Source organism: Halichoeres trimaculatus, unplaced genomic scaffold (assembly GCF_033239565.1).
Source record: "Halichoeres trimaculatus isolate MK-OKI-2021-1 unplaced genomic scaffold, fHalTri1.1 fHalTri1_scaffold_3, whole genome shotgun sequence".
NCBI lineage: Eukaryota > Metazoa > Chordata > Actinopteri > Labriformes > Labridae > Halichoeres > Halichoeres trimaculatus.
The window spans coordinates 23890001-23908808 of record NW_027437181.1 but is presented as its reverse complement, the minus strand read 5'-3'; the positions used below and the strand labels follow the sequence as shown (position 1 = coordinate 23908808).

The following is an 18808-nucleotide window of genomic DNA, read 5'->3' as shown; positions in this document are numbered from 1 at the left end:
CATCAGCCTTTCTCTTTAAATTTACAACAGTCTTGAAAACTGTGCTCTGACCACAACTCTGCTATCTGACTGTCTACAGTTAGCCTTTGAAAATGTCAGATGTTTTGAAATGTTTGAAGCATTTACTGTAGGCCTGTATTGAACGGTGTAGTACACCCTGGTTGAAAGATAAGAAACAAAAATACTAAACTGTTGCAAAAAAAAAAAAAAAAAAATACTCTCTATGAATAAAGACAAAGGAAATAGATTTTTTTTTTTTTTGCTCTAAAATAGATTATCGCCCCAAACCCTGTAACCCGGGGCTGCGCAGCAAGTTCATTACACCGTCTATGGCAGCAGGTGCTGTTGTCATGGCAGCGTAACTCCATGCTACATAGGCTATCAAGGCTGCTATCTTGTGTGGCATCATACATTAGTTCAACTAAGGTAAGACTGCGCTTCTACCGTCTGAAATGTTAATTACATTTCGAGGGCTATTCTATAGCTGACATTAAAAAGACTAAAAGCTATGTTCTCTTCTGTTTTACATACTTTTAAACGAGTCAATACTGCTACAGCATTAGCAATAACAGCTATGCAGTATAACAGTGCTACATTCTTTCAGTCAACATTAACATTTAGCTAACAGCTATGCTAAACGAAAGAGTAAAACGCAGGAGATATGATCATATGACGCTTTATACTTTTAGCAACATGTCTTTATATCGCATTGTATCATCATTTTATCACTGGGCGTACAACTTACACTGACTTACACTTAAAGTCAAGTCTGTGTGTGATGGGTACTTTTAGTTATAGCGATCACAGTTATTTCTTTTTTACAGATAATGGTCGACCACAATTATTTCCAGGGGCCAACGCCGTAATCCAGGATTTCCAGATCTGACAGTTTCCAGCTCATGTTAAAACCATAAATCTTTTAGATACTTATTCAAAAAAATAAAAAAAAGTTAACGTCTAAAACCTCTATTAACAAATAGCACTAGCTGTCTTGTGCTCCTCCAATCATACATGAAACATTCTTGTATGTCCACAGGATGACCATGCACTGCACAAAAAGTACTCCAGACTCAGAAATGGTGGGAGTATGCAAATCAGGAGCACCAGGAGAGGAAACACCTACTCTGCAGCTTTCCAGTGCAGCGCAGGTACAAATGGGTAGTTAGTGGATAAACTTTTAAAGACTGAATGATAGAGGTGTTAAGTGTCAAATTTAGACTAAAGCCTTCAAAACTCCCTCTAAATGTGCACTGTCCCTAACAATGCCAAATCAAGTGTGGTGCCTTTGTCAGGCCCACTAGTTATATCCAAAAGGCTCACCTTTGATATTGACATTGTTTTTCTTGTATGACTTGGAAAAAAAATAAATAAATCTGTGTATTTATTTTCTCATTGTGACCTCTCTTCCAGCTTCCACAGAACACAAACTGCCTTGCATGCTCTGAAGACAGCATGTACCTTGGTCTGGGTCACGCCGGAGGCTTGTCTGTGTGGTGTGCATCTTCACTCAGTCCTGTTGCAGAGTGGCTGCAGGACACCTTGGAAATTACAAAGATGGAAATGACTAGAATGGCAAAAGACGTCTATCTACTTGGCACTACTGATGATATGGGTATGCATCCACACACACACACAGGCAGAAGAGAAACAGATTAATTGATGTACATTGCAAAAACAGGGGAAAAAACTACAGCTGGCTTCTCAATTAGCCTCTTTTACTACAGGTGTTGCCAGAGTGTATGCATACCATCATGAAACCATCCATCTCCTCAGTGTTATTAACACTGTGGTAAGTGTTTTTATGGGAGATGTCAAATAGTTTCTAAATGTGGAAAAGATATGTAGACAGATGTAACTGAAACTGTACTTTGCAGACTTTGCAGAACATAATACATTTATCTATAGGATACATTTGAAATAATTCAGGAAATAAAACAACACATTCATAAACTGTTTCATAACAGGAAAATGTGAATCAGAGGACTGTTTGCTTGACTTTTGAACTGTCTAAAGGAGGAGTTTACGGAGCTGCATCAATGAGGTGTAAGTAGATACTTCACTGTGTGGGTTTTTTTGCATGTGTTTTTGTTTTTTGTCATTTATATTAAATGTCTTATACAGTATCTTGTGAACTGCAAACTTCTTTTCAGGCAATGGTGATGTTTGGCTTGAGGTTTATCACTTCCCTTCAGAAGCATGGCTAAAGGAGTTAGAGAAGGAAGAATCACAAAAACAGGTATTGTACTGCCTTTTACTGCGAGGATGGATCAAACAGGGCAGGGTGTTAGCCACCTCACTGGTAGTCCTGCCATTGTTGAAACATTTCTGACACCTTGAAAAGTGAGATGAATATTATTGAAACAGTTAGGGTGATAAGCAATATAGGGCTACGACTTGAAGCTGCTTTAGAGAAAGTAAACATTTGCGTTGTTGAATTGGCTGAAGGCAAAATTTCCTACTTTATTTATTTATTTAAAGAAGATTTTTAGTTTTACTCACTTGTTCTTTTCAACCACTGCCATTATAACGGTTTCATTAGGTTATTATTTTAGGTATTGTGTCATTTGGTGACAAACTTTGTTGGTTTTAAATCCACAGGACGAAAACTCAACCGGAAATGCAGATGTGAAATGGTCCCCAGTTGCTGTCAGTAAAATCAAGCCACCCAAACCTCCAAAAGGTGTAACTTCCTCTTCCAGCATGTGTGTCTGTATCTTAAACTGAATGTACAGATTAAGTCTTTTTCTTCTTCTGGTTTGAAGGTCCGACTCTGCAGGATCCTTATAAGAGGAGCAAGGCTGACTTTCTCGCACACTGCTTGTCTCTGGATGTAGAGACCAGCAGCTATCAACGAGAGGGTCAATCTTTCAGAGTAGAATCAGGAAAAACAAAGAAAATAAATGACAGGTATAATGAAGTTAACATGATGTCATCACTGAGCTGCTATGATACAATAGCTCTGTTCCATTTATAAGTGCTCTTTGGATGACCCATGAATTGCTTCTAAAATCTTAAGTCCATGAAATATCACCCCCAGGAATGAAAACAATATTATCAAAATTTATTCTTAAACCTTTTCAGATGTTGCACTCATCACTTTCTCCTACCTTGTGGTCTGCTTCCTGCTAAGAATACAAAAAAGTCTAGTCCAGGTATGTGGTTGGAGTAAGGAAGGTGCTTGAATTTTCACTGCTAAATGATAAAGTTTAAAATCATTTGACATTAACTTAGATTGGAAAGGGAAAAACTTCAATCTCATTTATGTTGTTTTAAGGTTCACTGTAAACCCCTAAATTCAAATTACTCCATTGGATTAAGGTATGAAAACTTATAATTTGTTAGTAAGTCCAATTTACTCAATTTTTTGAGTTTTCAGTGTTGAAAATGATTATTTCTGAGTCGATTTATCTTTTGTTACTGTTTAAGTAAGCACAACTTAAAATCATGCAGGGTTTCATATCTACTGCCTTACCTCCTCACTCACGGTTACTAAAGTCACAGAATTGGAGCTGATTTTTGTTGTGATGGCGTTTGTAACCATGAGTGAGGAGGGAACACTGTGGATATGAGACCCAGCTGAACTTAAAAATATTATTTAATTTAGTTGTTCAGATCTGCTTCATTTTTAGTATTACATTTACTAAATTCATAAGGCAAATTTCTTGATATCACATCTTTCAGTTTTGAGTAGGGGTCAACTTGTTATGTTTTACAGTGATATGCAGTATTTTTTTTAACATTACTTAATATTTTAATTTGTAACAAACAGGCATCAGGTTTATATGATTAAAGACATTCAGTAGAATGATTTTCCATAATAATTGTAACTACTTAAGATGTTGAGTCAAATTAACTTATTTCATTACTTAATTTTTTTAAGGTAACCAGTTTACAAGCGTTTTTCAAGTAACCTCAACCAATCCGGGTTTACACTGTATTCAGAAGTCTGCACTGCTTCTATTGAAGTAATTTCCTCTTTAATCTCTGACTCCTCGCAGCAGGATTGCCTGTTGCCATCTGTGTGTGGTGGAGTGGTAACCACAATCTTCTTCAGTATTCACTGGAGAAGACTTCTAAGATTAAACCAGGTAGGGTCTTTATGTTTTCAGGGATGAATCTGTTTGGTGCTTAGGTCTGCCATTTTATTTTAAATACTAAGCCAATGTGGATACTAGTTTAGGGTGAAAAAATTCCAGTAAACAATGTTTGGTGTGATGTTAATGTTACACTCAGCTCTTACTGCAACACATGAACTCAGCTCCTTGGGGTTTGCAAGGAAAATGAACTTATATTAGTTTAAATATTAGCTTTCTTTCTAAAGCAGATGCTGAACCCATGCCAGATATGTTATGGCCAAATGCAAAGAAAATCCTCTGCTCTGCTGTTAGTAATTGCACCCGTTACATCGCTGTTGGGCTGGAAGGTGCCATAGTGTGTGTCTGGGACAGGATGTCTGGTAAGAAAACTGTTCAGTGAGGTGCTTCTTCTGCAGATTTGATACAGTCTATGTTATTGGTTAATTCTCTTATTTTGTTTTTATTTTCTCCCCCTCAGGGTCTCCATTGCTCATTGTCTTAGTTTCAGCAGCAGACAGCGCCTTTGTTAAAGTGCAGTTTGTAGATCATAGGCCTGACTCTGCTGATGATACCTCTCAGTATATAGCAGAAAAAGTTCATCTTTTGTTTTTTTGTAAAAGCGGAGTAATTCATATAGTCACAACAGGACGAGGGACACAATCCCATGCAGCTCAGCTCACTGAAAGGTTACCTGATTTTATTGTTTCCATGTTTGATATGTGCAACTTTTTCTTCTCTTTAATGAATTTCATGTAATGTCTAAAGAAAATATGTTGACAATTATCTCCACACAGGCCAGCAGACAGCAGGGACCTACCAACTGCTATTGCATCAGTGCCGTTCCTGCATGGTTTGGTAAAAACAACAAAACCGATTGAAAAACAGTTCAAATCACTCACTGAAAATAATTTTACATAGAAGTCACAGTGGGATTATTTGCGCTCCTCAGTTCCTGCTGTCTTTATTTTCTGTCCTGAACTAGTTTCTTGTGGTGCAAAGAAACGGAAAAATATTCCTACAAGATGTCATCAACCAAAACATTGTGTGCTCCCTCACTCCTCCTGCGTCTCACCTGATTACAACTCCCTGCAACCCCATTTACGCTCTGAGCATCGTGAAACCAACTTTATTCATACAAGGTAACTCAAAGCTGAAGCTTTTTTCTTTACTGGAAAAACTGAAATTTTTTAAAAAAAGTATGACACTCAGTAAGTTTAAAAATTCAGCACAGACATGTCCTATCAAATTTAGCCTCTTGTCAATAAGAGTTTTATTGTCTCTCTCAGGTGAACTGGAGTCTAGCTGCAGTGCACCTTCTGAAGGAGGAAGCCAGAGTCAGCTTTTCACCTTTTATTTTGGAGAGTCTGACGTCACCAAGAAGTACATGGTTTCACTCCGTGATTCCCCACGACAAGCTGTGAGCTGTGTCAACCTGGAAGAAAGCTGCAACCTCTACCTGAAGCAAAGGTAGAGTGCCAAAGCTGCCTCTGCATGTGCACACAGCTGTATCTCAGAGTTCCAGACATTACCACTGAAAAGCTAAAAACTTTTAACGTGAACTTTCAGATTATATGTAGATTTATATGCTGAAGGCTGAAAAAGTTCATATTTCTTGACTTTTCATGTTACCATGTTCAGATTGCTGTCTGTGGATGGAATGGGCAAATCTGTAGTTGATACATAAAAAAGGCTTCAGGAAACTGCAGCATTGCTACAGCAGCAACACAGAAGAGCTGCAGCCGTCTAAAGGACTGCAGCAGATGATTTCATTGTACTGAGGTGATAACTTTTGTACTGTCTGTGTAAATGTCACTGTATGCGTCTTGTGATCCAACTGCAAATTTTCTCCTTGAAATTTACTTTCATATGTGAATGAATTTAATGAAACATGTCATATGTAAAATTGCTGCCGTCCAAAGATTTTTCTTTTTTCTTATTTTAATCATTTTGAATTAAAAGAGGCTTGAGTAGCCTCTGATGTATAGGTGTCCGATTTGAATATAAGAGAAGACAAATAGAAATTTTCTGGTTCAGCTCTTCAGCTGTCGGGAGACTTTCTGTTTGAAGTTTGCGTGGACGTCTCGTGCATACTTGTAATCTTTCTGGGTTTTTCCCTTCACAGTATAAAACATGGTTGCCAGGTCGCACATAGGTCTGAGTGTGTGGTTGCTTGTCTCTACATGGTCACCCTGTGACAGACTGGTGTATCCCATCAATCGACAGCTTGGATAGGCATCTAGCGCCCCATGACCCTGAACAGGATAAGCAGTGAAGATGAGAGATAGATTTACAGTATTTCATCAGAGATTGTAAGCACAATGCATATTGGGAGACTTGTTATATGCTGTATTAAAGCAAAGTCTACCTTATTTTTGTCTCTTAGAAAAAGCAGATAATTTGTGTCATGGTGTTGTCTAAGATTCAGAGGATAAAAGATTGTAAATGTTTAACTTTTAACTTAGAATATCTCTTAAAGGACTGCCAGTTCATTTTCAATCAACAGATTTCCCACATTTATAACCTTACACCACAAACATAAATAGAGAAGATGAGAAATATAATGCTGATGAATCAGTTGGGACATTGCTCAGATACACATTCACTTATTTGTATCTCTGATGCTGCAGGGCCTTTTATGATGTGTATATTCAAAGACAAGTATACTCTGGCAGTCTGTGACGCAGCTGTTTTCAGTCTCAACATGTTTGGGATTTTGTTGCTTTTGGGATCTTTTAATGTTTCATTTCATATCTGCACTTTCAGAAGCTAAAAAAGGATGGAGCGGGGTGCAGTGAGTGTCCTTAAAGTGCCTTGTTCAAACATAGAATATTCATACTGTTTTATATATTAGTCATAAAAAGCCAGTCGGGACTTTGACAGGGAAAAAAATGCAGTTCAAATGGTCTAAAGCCACTTATGCAGATGGATGCCATGTGTTTGACTTCTTCATTCAGTTGTGCTTATATGTCGCTCAGTGTAAAGTGAAAATGTTTCATGGTGTTGTGCTTTAAAGGCAAATTTTGCAATGTTTAAGAGTAAAAATATGCCAGAGAAAAAACCCCTTCGCAGCATTCACTTCTATTTTTTCATTCCTCTTCACTCTTACGTTGTGTAAGGGTCCTAGCAATAGGATTAAAATATGTTAAATGATTCAGGAGGTTTTAATATAACTGAGAGGGCATCTCTTATCCTCAACCAGTCAGTGACAGGCTGTTTTGATCATTCGTAAAGCCTCTGTGCAAAGTTTGTTAGGACACATTTATCTGTAATGTTTAATTATTTTTCTGCCATCACTAGCTAATAAGAGCAGACTTTCTTTTTCTCTCTAATAAAAAATATTGATTCAGATTTTAATTTGTGTTTGAAAGCCTCAATTAAATTTCTAAAAATAACATAAAAGCCTTGCCAAGGATTAATTCCAGGAGATAGTGTGTCATAGGGAAGATGAAAGCCTCAGGTGCTTTATTCAAAATGCTTTGCATGAGTCACTGTCAATATTAGTTTTTTTTTTATTTTTATTTTTATTGCATCTGAAACACACTTAATGACTTTTAATTTGTCTTTAGAATTTTTCTTTTTCATTGTTGGTGCCTGAGTTGGTAATTTTTCAGTATACTCCAAGAAATCCACTTGTTATGGAAAACTAAGTGATTTGTTTAGGACTGTGTCTCAGGACAGCTAGAGCATGTAGATAAAGTTAGGCATGCAGAAAATACTAATAAGGGACAATTTAGAGACTGGATTAACATTGAACGATAAAGGCTCTGCACCTTTTGCTGTGAATGAAAGAAGAAAAATAAGTTGTTTTCAGTTTCAAGCAACAAGAAAAGGTCCTTTTTTATCTTGGATGCATATCAATATGCCATAATTCAAGAAGAAAAAATAACTATTTTTCATTCAGACTCTGAATCAACACTAATAACAGGAAGCGGTATTCTCTGGAATCCTCCAGCCTCGCACTGAAGACCCTGAAATTTAATGAAATCTACCCAAAATAACTCTGCATAGCTGTGCATCACAAAATTGATTACAGTTTTCTCTCCAGGTGGGTTTTGTTGGTTTTGTTGAGTGTGAATCTTTCCAAATCATTACAACAAATTCACAAACGCTTCAAGTTCCAGTGGAGACATTTAATTTAAGATGACCACAGGTTACAAATCACAGAGCACAGAACATTTCCCTATAAACAGAATCTTATGTTGCAGCGACTACATCAGTTTGTCGTCTTTTGCTGTTTTTTTTTTTTTATCTGGCAACGTTTGTATTTCAATTTTTTTGTACAATGTAAAACATCAATAAAGATTTATTCTATTCTACAGAGCACCCCCTCCTCAAAGGTATTCTAAGTTTAGTGTTTTTCAGTCATTTGAAGATAGGATTTTTGGCCTTTTATTAAATGTTTATCCATGTTGCAAAAGTGAAAGGAGCCATAATGACAGCCAACAATCAAGAGACACAATGATCACCACATCAGATAGTCTGACAGTAAACAAATCTACATAAATAACACTGTGTATCACCAGTAATAGAGAGGATCAGAGTCTGTGCACTCTCCTCACATGCTGCTCTCATGGCTGGACTGGTTTGGATCTCTCCCCGCGTCATCTGCTGTCAAAGAGCTGCTTTTTGGTGATGATGACTCTGTTCTGCTGTCACTGAACAACACCAACCTTTCCTGGCTGGCAGGGTTCACCTCTCTCTTCAGTGGAACAGAGTTAGCATTGCAGGAGAAAGTTTCGGTCATAACCGTGTTATTTTCCAGCTCTGATGCCGGGTTGGTGTTGCAGTAATACCTCTGAAGCCCCTTTCTGAAGTGAATGGTGAAAAGGCCGTAGATAATGGGGTCCAGGCAGGCGTTGAATAGCCCAAAGATAAACAAGATGTGGGTCAGTGACTGGGAGACCTTCCCTTCCAGGTCATCTGGAAAGAACCAGTACCAAAGGCCCAGCAGGTAGTATGGAGTCCAGCAGATAATGAAAGACAAAACAATCACAATACTCATCTTTAGGGTTTTCATCCGGGCTCTGGGGATGTTATTCTTTGACCGGCGCAGGTGCACTTCATTGGAGGGCACTGGGAACAAAATACAGGGGAGAGATACTGTCATACTTTTACAAACACTAAACTCAAGGAAATAATGTGTGTCCATGTAAAAAGTAAGAACAATGGCCAGAAAAATGAGTAAACTCACCCTTTTATTCAAATTTCTATCTAACCTGAATTAGACCTTGCTAACTGCAGTAATTCTAAAAACAAAATCATGTTGAATATTTAATACTGACAAGTCAATATCCAATTAAATAAAAAGTTTGATTTCATGACAACAAAGTGTTTCCAGGTACAACCTCATCCCTACGGTGGCTGGTAGGTGTCAGCTGTTTGGAAAAGCCACAACACAAATGCAAATGTGTCGGCTGGTTTAGAAAGCCACAACATAATGGAAGTACAGCCACATCAGAAGTTAAGAGGTCAGTTCTCCCAAGGGACACCAAAAAGTTGTGGAAGTAAGTCAATTATTTTCTTTTTCAGTTTCAGCTAACATAAAGAAAGCTGTAATGTTAAAGTTGAGACACGACTGATCACAAAGCTAAATATAAGATGACATATTACCAGTAAACATAGAAATATAAGTACTATGAAGGATATCACAAGGTGACACCCATACGAAGCTATATCTATCATAGCTGAAGTTAAATAAAAGAAAATCATTTACTTACTTTAACAACTTTTCTGCGTCTGTTTGGATAACTAACATCTTTTAATTTCTGTTGTGGCTGATCTTCCTTTGTGTAGTGGCATTTGCATTTGTGTTGTTGCTTTTGCAAATGGTCTGACACTTATGGGCCGTCGCACATCCCAACTTTGAAATCAGTTTGAACTGCAGAAAGGAGTGCTCGAACGTTTAACTTCTGCCTGTTGACACTGTGTCAAAAATGACACTGTTAAGCATTCATAATCTGTGAAGCCCATGTAGGATGTCTCTAATGTTACTGATATTTATTCTGAGGGCATAAAACTCAAGATGTGTGGTTCATTGCCAATTAGCTACGAGCAGAGAGAGCAGGAAAACAACTCTGGGAGAGGTTAATTATAAGACCGTCAACCATGAAGAAGGTGGAAGATACTATCTCACTACTGCTTGAATTTCTGCATGTAAAATTAATCTTCAAGAAGCTGTAAGAGCTCATCAGTAGCATTAAAGGTCCCATGTTATGCAAAAATCACTTTATTTAATCTTTTAGTGAAATTTGTGGGTCTTTGGCTTTCCTCATCAACAGCCACATAGTTCCATGCACAAGCTTCCCATCTCGGGGGAAGACAAGACTAAGTTGCTAAAGTTCATTTATCAAGGAAATGTGCCAGCTACACTCAGTAAAACTGTGCATGTGTGTGCTAGTCACTTCACAGCCGACTGCTTTTCCAACTTTGGACAGTACAACAGAGAGCTAGCGAATAGACTGGTCCTGAATCCAGGCGCATTACCAACCATCCACCAACAAACCTCGGACCCTAGAAGTGTCAGTATTTTAAATGCTGTGTGCTGTGGAGCAGATGTAAGAGCTTTTCCTCAGTGCCCTTCTGTCTCTCTGTTAGCTTCAGGATGCTAACTTCAGCTGGGGTTAGCCTGTTGTTTTAGCCTGTAATGTTACAGTAAACGAGCTCCACTGTTTTCTAAACATTGTGCACTCGGAGCTTGTGGCGCCGCTCTCAGTGACGCAGAAGAGCAGGGTGGTATCAGTGGTGGCTCATTTACATATGAAGGTCACGCCCACTAAATCAGAGCGTTCTGAACAGAGGGGCTATGAGAGCCTGGAAACAATGCTGCTGTGCTTGATTTATTGGCTTTTTGGACCAAAACATGTTACTACCATTTCATGAAGACATCAATGATCCATGTTAAATTGCAGAAAAGGAGCACAATGTGAAACCTGTAACACATTTCAAGAGTTTCAGACTCAATTTAGACTCACAGTTGTCTTTTCCCAGTCGCTTTGAGATCTCACAGAAGATCCTGGTGTAACAGGTGATCATGATAACCAATGGCAACAGGAACAGGCAGGCAAAAGTAAACATGTTGTAGGCCGTTTCATGCCAGTGAGTGACAAAACTTCCGCGGGTGGTACACTGGGTGAAGTCCTCTGGGTGGACGATGGTCACATTGTGAAACAGGTATAACTGTGAGTTAAAAAGACAAAATTATACACCCCACATATATAGATATAAATGTATGTATGGGTGGATAGAACACTAGTTTCTGTTATTTCTCAAATCCCCCTATTGACTGCACTACACAAAAAATGGACATCGACTGACCTTCCTAAGCTGTAATTCTCCTACAATTCAAAGAAATGCTCTCAAGGGTTAACTTGAGCCTCTGAAGTGCAGGTAGGTTTGCCTATAAGCTTGAATTACATGTTTTGACTCTATGCCACTGCTGTGATTGATGAACGGCATGTTCACAGTTTGTACTACCTCTCTTAATGACAGCAGGGATCAAAGTAAGTGGTGTTGATCATGAATGAATAGGAATAAATTACTTTCAGTTTCCATCTACTGACCAGAGAAGCACAGTAGCAAGAATAACTAATGCTTCTCTTACTTTCTTTCACGCTGGTGACGTCAGGTTAAGTGACAGCCAAAAAACAATGTGAAAGACTTTGTTTGAGGAAAACACTATTTATGGACCAGTTATAGAAAGTGATTGAGTTCCTTCATGCATGAAATCACACTACCTTCATGACAGCCTCTCTGTTTCTGCTCTTGTTGGATGTAAATTAGAGTTGACCTCTGGTCTGTGTCTGAGGCTTACCTGAGGGACTGACAGCAGGACACTCATGCCCCATGCCACAGTCAGCATGACTCTGTTCCTCGTCCTGGCTTTATTGATAGCCAGAGGGTCTAGGATGGCTGACTGCCGATCCAGACTGATCACTACGGTGACAAAGGCGCATGAGTACATGGCCTGCAGCTTGAGAAACATCAGCAGCCTGCAGGCAAAGTCCCCGGCCAGCCACTGGACTGTGATGTTCCACACAGCATCCACAGGCATGACAATGAAAGTGACCAGCAAATCAGCCACCGTCAGGTTAATGATAAGAACTCTGACATGAGATTTGCGTTTCTCATCAGTGTGCGCTGCCCATAGAACCGCCAGGTTACAGAAGGCCGACACGCCACAGAGGATGCAGGTGATGACGACTCTGACTTTGGCTGCTGTGGTGAACTTGGGGAGCTGCAGGATGCTGCCCCCTGCTGTCCAATTAAACCGTGAGGAGAAGTTGCAGCTGGTGTTCAGGTGGTGGTCTGTGGTCAGAGGATGCATGGTGGCTGCAGAGTCACACAGAGAGGTGTTCATCTTTAGGAACATTCATTCTGCTCATCCAACCTGAAGATCAGCACTGAGAGGCGCAAGAAGAGGAAATCAGAGAGGCAGAGGAGGGATGAGTCGGGGGCTGTGAGATGGAAGTAAATCGTCAACATACATTTGTGTAAGGTAATTCAGACATCTCAAGAATGATTTATACAAGAGGGACAGTATATGCCATAAAGAGGGAAGAGTATACACAAAAAAGAGTTCAATGAGGTGGAAAGATAAGAAACAGATTTTGTGGATCCTTTGTAACAATATTTTTTTTGTTGGGGATTTTTGCAACCCTGGTGGCAGATTAGATAAGACCTGACAGTTTGCATGACAGTGGCAGCGTTAGCAAAGAGTGATATCCTATGCGAGGCAGCGCGTATAAACAATTCACCATAAGGTGCTGAGTGCAACGCACCTTTCCCTCATCCAGTCCATCTAAGAGTTTGATTTAATGATTAGTTTGATCTTCAAAAATTTCATTTTTCAGCAATCATGAAATTCTAATATTTCAAAACGCGGTTAAACGTCGAGAACAGGTGGATATCAGTCCGACAGATTAGATTTATTTCAGCATATTGTGTTGTTTCTGTTCACATGAACGACCCTATAATATAAAACAGTCCACATACTCAACAGATTCCGTTTTTTGTTTTTTGTTTTTTTTTTTTTTAGATGCAAAAGTCAGTTTCTCTTATCTTCAGACATCATAGAACCACAAAGAGTTTGATATCCAGATAAAGACAAATAAAAAAGTTGGGTTGAGATGTGTAAATATGGAACAATGCACTTTTTATATCCATCTATCATACTTGTCCTCACTGCTCTAAACCACATCAAAAGACACAATAAGAAGATTAGAAGCGTCACGAGAGTAAAAACGGACTTACCGCCACGTGCAGTGTTGAGCTGTGTGTTCATTTTTGGGCACGAGCTGAATCCAGAATGTTCAAAACTCCCATCAGAGAAGACGTTTCACCGTCGTTTGCGTCTGCTCCTCTTCAGTGAACCTGATGCCGAGAGTTTTCCCAAGGCATCTGGTTATAGCTGTACAGCTTCTCGACCATTCAGCTGCTCCACCTTCATCCGTATACCAATCACAACCGCGTAACTTACACCCCGGGGCGTGGTCTGACCACATGTCATCATAGTTGTCGTTTTAAAAGAATTAAAGAATGATCAGAAATGATTTTTTTTTTTTTTTTAAATAAAATTTTTGAGAGTAATTAAAATTTCTATAATTTGCAGAGGACAAAAGTGTTTCTCTATTTTGAAAGACAACTATTGAATGAATGAATAACAATAAACCACTAAAATTACATTTTGTCTCTGTGCTGTGGAAATCCAGTGAAGGATGCTCTACTACAAAGAGCATTGCTCCTGACTGAGGACTCAGACACCTGAGACTCAGAGCTGCAAGGGACAAAAGCAAACATATGCCCACCAACTGACCGAGCTGGCTGTGAAGACTGTTAAAATGTGCAATATGAAAGTCCCTATGAGAACTTTCTAAGTGATCTGGAAAGAGTCAGACTCCCTGATATAGTCCTGATCATAACCCATAAATTAAAATGAGATTCATTCATTCATGCATATATTCTCTGAACTGCTTATCCTGTTCAGGGTCATGGGTGGGTGGAGCCTATCCCAGCTGTCATAAAATGAGATTATCCACACCAAAATAGGTTATTTCTAAATGCTATTTCACAGCCTCCCTGTTGGGTCAGACAGTACCTTAATGATTTAAAGCACATAGAAGTCCACATGACAACACCATGCCAGCTGGCAAAGTTAAGCAGTGAGAAAAGAGGCCTGTGTTTTTCTCTGCTGAATGCGATTCCTGGGATTTATTTTGAAGTAATAATAATCGTGGGTAAAAAAGCTCTGACAAACTTTTCCAACAAATGTCCACATTAGGATCAGACATTGTTTGAAGCTTCTTATTAATTTTTTTTTCCACTATTGAAATGAATATATCAAAGTTAGCCAATCAGATTATTTCCACTTTCATGTTTCTTCTCTGCTGAAGACTTTTGACACACTACTGTTTATCACCCTGCTTTATGTCTTTTAAGCACCAGCGTACAGGTACTAAAATGAACCCTGTAGAAATAATTGTCTAGCTGATAGTTTCCCTTTTTGCGTTTGTAGATCATATGAACATCAGTGTGTTTTATAACCATCTGAAAGCTTCATGCATGAAACTTAACATTTATATTCACCTGACAGTGGTTTTCCCCTCCATCATCTTGTTTTATCTAATGAAATAATTGCTTTGAATTAGTTCATGTGCTTGCTGTGATTATAAATGCTGACCTCTGTTTCCATGGCAGTGTCTTTTACGAAAACCTAAAGTAAGTCATGGTGATGAGGGAGGGTGACAGGGATTAATTAAATCAGACTTCCAACTTTTCAGGTCACATTGCTGCCACTTAGTCACTCCATTTTTTATCTATCCTAGAATAGAGATGGAGAAATATGTGACGTTATCACATCATTTACATAATCAGAGGTCCATTAGGTTGCATAGTGGCTCTGCAAAGTGGAACAAAAGTCAGGGGACATTTACAGCTCAGTGAAGATGATGAATTAAAGCTGTCTGATATTTCAATGCAGTCCCTAAATGACATTGTCAGGATGAACTTTTGTTTCTGTGAATGTGAATATGAACCAGAATTCTGCAAGTAAAACCACACATTGAGAAAACTCTGCAGAGCAAATTTTAGAGTTTGCAGAAGTCTGTGAGTAACTGAAGTAACTCTGATTTCAGTATGTCACAGCAAAACAGAAATGCTTATAAGGACTGGTGGCTGTAGCTTACACGCTTCTTTAATGAGAACTTTGGAGGTGCATGACATCAGCAGTGACTCCACAAAACAATTAGAGCAAAAGTCAATTATATTTCTTTTAAACTTTTGCCCAAATTCAAATACTGTGACATACCATGCCTTTCAGTCATTTTGAGCTTTTTTAACTCTGGATATTTGAGTTATGATCATCTGACCATATATCCACGTCTTGAGAAAACAGCTGAAATCAGCCTGTATCACCGGAAAACAGGGTTCAAAAAATGTTTGCTTGTATGTCCTCTTTAGGCTTTATTTGCTGTGAACAATAGATTAACAAAAATCATTGCTCCAAAGAGTCAGACACTTGGGTTATGTTCACACTGCAGTCAAAAGTGACCTAAATCTATTTTTTTCACCGTTATGTGACCCATGTCTGCTTTATTTTTGAATATCTGAACAGCACAAGTCTTTTTTGTTTTTTCCATCTCAGGCCACTTTCAAATGTGGCACTAAATCAAATGGGTACTGGATTTTTTTGAGGCAACTGCAGTCTGAACAGTCAGGTAACATTTGATACGACTTTGATATCATTCTGGAGCAACACACAGCGTAGTCACAAACATGGAAGAAAGCGGTGATGGACCTAGCCAGTGGATGAAAAGTGAGGCTTTAGACCTAGTTAGCAGCCTGAGCACCATGACTGTGTAGCAACACTCAGACAGAGCAGCGCACAGAGAGAATGGTAAGTGAAACTTAAGTACGCCTTTGTGCTTCTTGCTGTGGAGAGCTGGGAGAGAAACAGGCGGGGATCATACTGGTGGCAAAGCAAGACCACATAAGCAGCTACTCCTTAAAACAAGCTCCCTAAAACCTGGGGGGGTGTTATCTTTCCAAGAACACCATTCTGTGCGACGTTATTAACGTTAAGCTGAGCATGCTGGTCACTTCAGGAGCATGAGCAGTCAGCAAACAGGCCACATGTAAACATTTGATGTGAACAACCAAACAAAAAATCAGATTTGAGAATCTAAGACTGCAGTGTGAATGTAGCCATAGTCTCATTTGTTAATTCTCACAGAACAGCAAAGTGTGTCCCTGCTATAAAATCAATACTAAGATACTGTTCGTTTGTTTAGCCTTGAAGTGTGTCTTCTGCTGTATGCTGATGAAAACTGAGGGCAGGGGAAAGTGCACCCATGAAATGCTCCTTTGTCTAAACCTGTGTATTCACCACTCCACTAAGGGACCTCACCTTTATGTTTTATTCAAATATTCTGTCTGCTTTGACTGCTTCTTCAACTTCCCAGAGGATGAATAGGAGGGTTATCTTGTAGCCTGTATCCCAGGAGGATCCAAACCTTCTCACTTAAATCTAATACACTACAATGATATTCGCAGCTTATTTACAATACGATCTGAACTATTGCTCATACACATATCATCTGTTGTGTTAAGAAATATGGAGAAGTTTAATTTTTTCAGTTCCATCATTCTTTTAATTAACATTATAGTTTTGATTTTTTTTTTCATGGCTTCTTTGATTTATTCATAATGTATTTCATATTTTAAATCAGTCTACTTATTTAATCAAAATGTGAAATCTCTATTAGGGAAGGGATGTCATTTCACCAGCTGTTCGTTGAATTGATGACACATCACTCACAGAGCTTACTTGTAAATTACTTTTAACAAAAACTCCCTCTGATTTTATACCTTGTCTTTTGTACTTTTCTTGATTACTTGGCCTGAAAAAAGGCAAAATATGAGGATTTATCTGGCGTTTTCCTTAAATGATAATGTAAATATTACATGTTTGTACGCTTACATTCTCTGAGTTTTATAACCATGTGTTCAGTGTGTGTGCCCCTTTCTTTCACAGTGTCCTTGTATGCATGTTGCAGAATCTGCTCTAAATCATTTCAAGTATTTAATTTCCCCGGTCGTGATTTAGAAGAGATAATTTGTGTGATGTTTAGCACAGCCAGGAAGGAAGAGAACATGCTGACCCAAAACATGTTGTCATTTGTCACCGTGCTCCTCCGGATTGACTCATTACAAGCCCTTGAAGGGAAGTCGTGTCGCATTGCAATTGAATACTCTCAGTTCACACTCAAATGAGTTTGTAAGCCCCAAAAAGAGAACAAATAGACTAAAAACTGCTCATTAGTTGGTGTTAAGGTGATATATTTGGTCCAGATGAGGAAATGTTCAATTTCTAAAGTTCTGCAGTTTCATTCAGCAGACACTTCTGTCCAAAGCAATGTACAACACAAGAAGGAATTTGAACATAGGCAAAAACCTTAGTTAGTGCAAAAAAGAGCTAATAGTTATTTGACTGCAGGTGCTGCCATCAAGTGCAAGAATATTTTTTTTCATGTAGAGTAATGTAGCTATAACTAACCACAATTAATCGCTCCAACAATATACCTCAACCTTCAACAACATTCAATAATCAGTGCTGAATATACACTAAGAGCTGGATCCAAGACCATCTGACTCATTCTGCTCCTGAGGACAAAGATGAGAAGAGTCAGTTTAAGTGCCTAGAGTCTAGAGTTTGGCAGTTCAAAATAAAATAGCATTAAAAAATTTCAGGTCCTTCAAAACACTATATTTGTGTCCCAAGCGCTTAATGGAAATAGGGTCTGCCCTTAAGGTAGTGCATTTTGGTCCTAATAAAATTAAGTCTCAAGAGGAGGCAGTCGTCAATCTAAAAGGCTGATGTTGGTCAATTAAGCATTTTTCTTTCCTCTGTGTTAACCTCCAATTAACCCTCCATGCTTTTAGATTTGCACCATTAGGTTTATTGATGAGTGGGAAATAGCAGACTTTTGATCATTTGTTATGCAGATGACAACCTGTTTCACAAAACTAGCTGAACAAAATAATGCAAATTCTTTATCTGAATTCCTTAAGCTCAATTTTTTTTCTAAATAGAAGTAAAATTTAATAGAGATACCGAACACAACTGACCTAACATAAATCAGTCTGAGTTTTCTCCTGTTTCTACTAGCTTAAAGACAATCTCTAACCTCAATCTGTTCTGCTCACAAAAAGGGGAAAAGGTATTATGGTGATTTCCTCTTGTTTCCTGAATACAATTTAGAGCATGAGAAAGCTCCTGTTAAAGAAATGTACTGACCCAAATGTGCATGACCCGACTGTTTAGTTTCATTTAGTGTTGTTTTGGTTTGGGTTTGAGAAATTACATAAACTCATGTCTTTAAGTGGTTATGAGTTAGTTGATCCATTCTGAGCTGCTGGATATTACATGTTTCTCCAGGATTAACTGAGCCAGTACGGCATGTTTTACAGATACATCATGTGGATTATGTACAGGCTACTGTCTGCAGGTGAAGAAGTTTCTGTTTGGATTTCAGGGTTATATCGGTAGATTAATTCAGAATAACAGGGGATTTTTCATCCTTATTCCCAGGTGGTTTCTGTAAACTTGCAAAGCATTTTGTAACATGAAGAACTCCGAAAACCTGAAAAGCACTTATGAGACAAGCTTTTTGCAGAAAATTATGATAGATATTTAAAGAAAATCATGCAGCATATCACCCCAACAAAAAATCCTGCCC

The 18808-nt window shown here is 38.5% G+C and overlaps 2 protein-coding genes across 6 annotated transcripts; one reads left to right on the top strand and one right to left on the bottom strand.

Moving 5' to 3' along the window:
- The first annotated feature begins 336 nt into the window (after nt 1-336).
- wdr93 (WD repeat domain 93) lies at nt 337-7513 on the top strand. Of its 3 annotated transcripts, XM_074666679.1 has the most exons (17): nt 365-426; nt 825-901; nt 1037-1148; nt 1411-1612; nt 1725-1789; nt 1965-2043; nt 2151-2236; nt 2599-2680; nt 2763-2907; nt 3082-3152; nt 3999-4088; nt 4325-4456; nt 4555-4762; nt 4871-4931; nt 5059-5215; nt 5363-5543; nt 5715-7513. In XM_074666679.1, coding segments are annotated over exons 2-17 (1719 nt in total). In that variant the 5' UTR covers nt 365-426; nt 825-899; the 3' UTR covers nt 5761-7513. The 3 variants fall into 3 exon arrangements, with proteins under 3 accessions (XP_074522781.1, XP_074522779.1, XP_074522780.1); XM_074666680.1 differs by lacking the exon at nt 825-901 and having other exon boundaries at nt 337-426; nt 4322-4456; XM_074666678.1 differs by having other exon boundaries at nt 357-426; nt 825-1148; nt 4322-4456.
- A 707-nt stretch (nt 7514-8220) lies between these two features.
- LOC141788301 (putative gonadotropin-releasing hormone II receptor) lies at nt 8221-13479 on the bottom strand. 3 transcript variants are annotated; one of them, XM_074667202.1, is made up of 4 exons: nt 13326-13479; nt 11887-12529; nt 11048-11252; nt 8221-9149 (listed from the first exon to the last, which is right to left on the bottom strand). In XM_074667202.1, exons 2-4 carry the CDS (start codon nt 12442-12444, stop codon nt 8632-8634), a joined length of 1281 nt encoding a protein of 426 aa, XP_074523303.1. In that variant the 5' UTR covers nt 12445-12529; nt 13326-13479; the 3' UTR covers nt 8221-8631. The 3 variants fall into 3 exon arrangements, with proteins under 3 accessions (XP_074523303.1, XP_074523302.1, XP_074523304.1); XM_074667201.1 differs by having other exon boundaries at nt 11887-12475; XM_074667203.1 differs by having other exon boundaries at nt 11887-12404.
- Between the last annotated feature and the right edge of the window lie 5329 nt (nt 13480-18808).

Bases quoted from the DNA above. Each gene is read 5' to 3' on its own strand.
- wdr93 (XM_074666680.1), top strand. From the start codon at position 1,038: ATGACCATGCACTGCACAAAAAGTACTCCAGACTCAGAAATGGTGGGA. The intron at 3,153-3,998 runs GTATGTGGTTGG...GACTCCTCGCAG, and splicing joins TACAAAAAAGTCTAGTCCAG to CAGGATTGCCTGTTGCCATC. The intron at 4,932-5,058 runs GTAAAAACAACA...GTCCTGAACTAG, and splicing joins TGCCGTTCCTGCATGGTTTG to TTTCTTGTGGTGCAAAGAAA.
- LOC141788301 (XM_074667202.1), bottom strand. From the start codon at position 12,444: ATGTTCCTAAAGATGAACACCTCTCTGTGTGACTCTGCAGCCACCATG. The intron at 11,253-11,886 runs GTAAGCCTCAGA...TTTAACTCACAG, and splicing joins TCCTGCTGTCAGTCCCTCAG to TTATACCTGTTTCACAATGT. The intron at 9,150-11,047 runs GTGAGTCTAAAT...TTTTGTTCCCAG, and splicing joins GCGACTGGGAAAAGACAACT to TGCCCTCCAATGAAGTGCAC.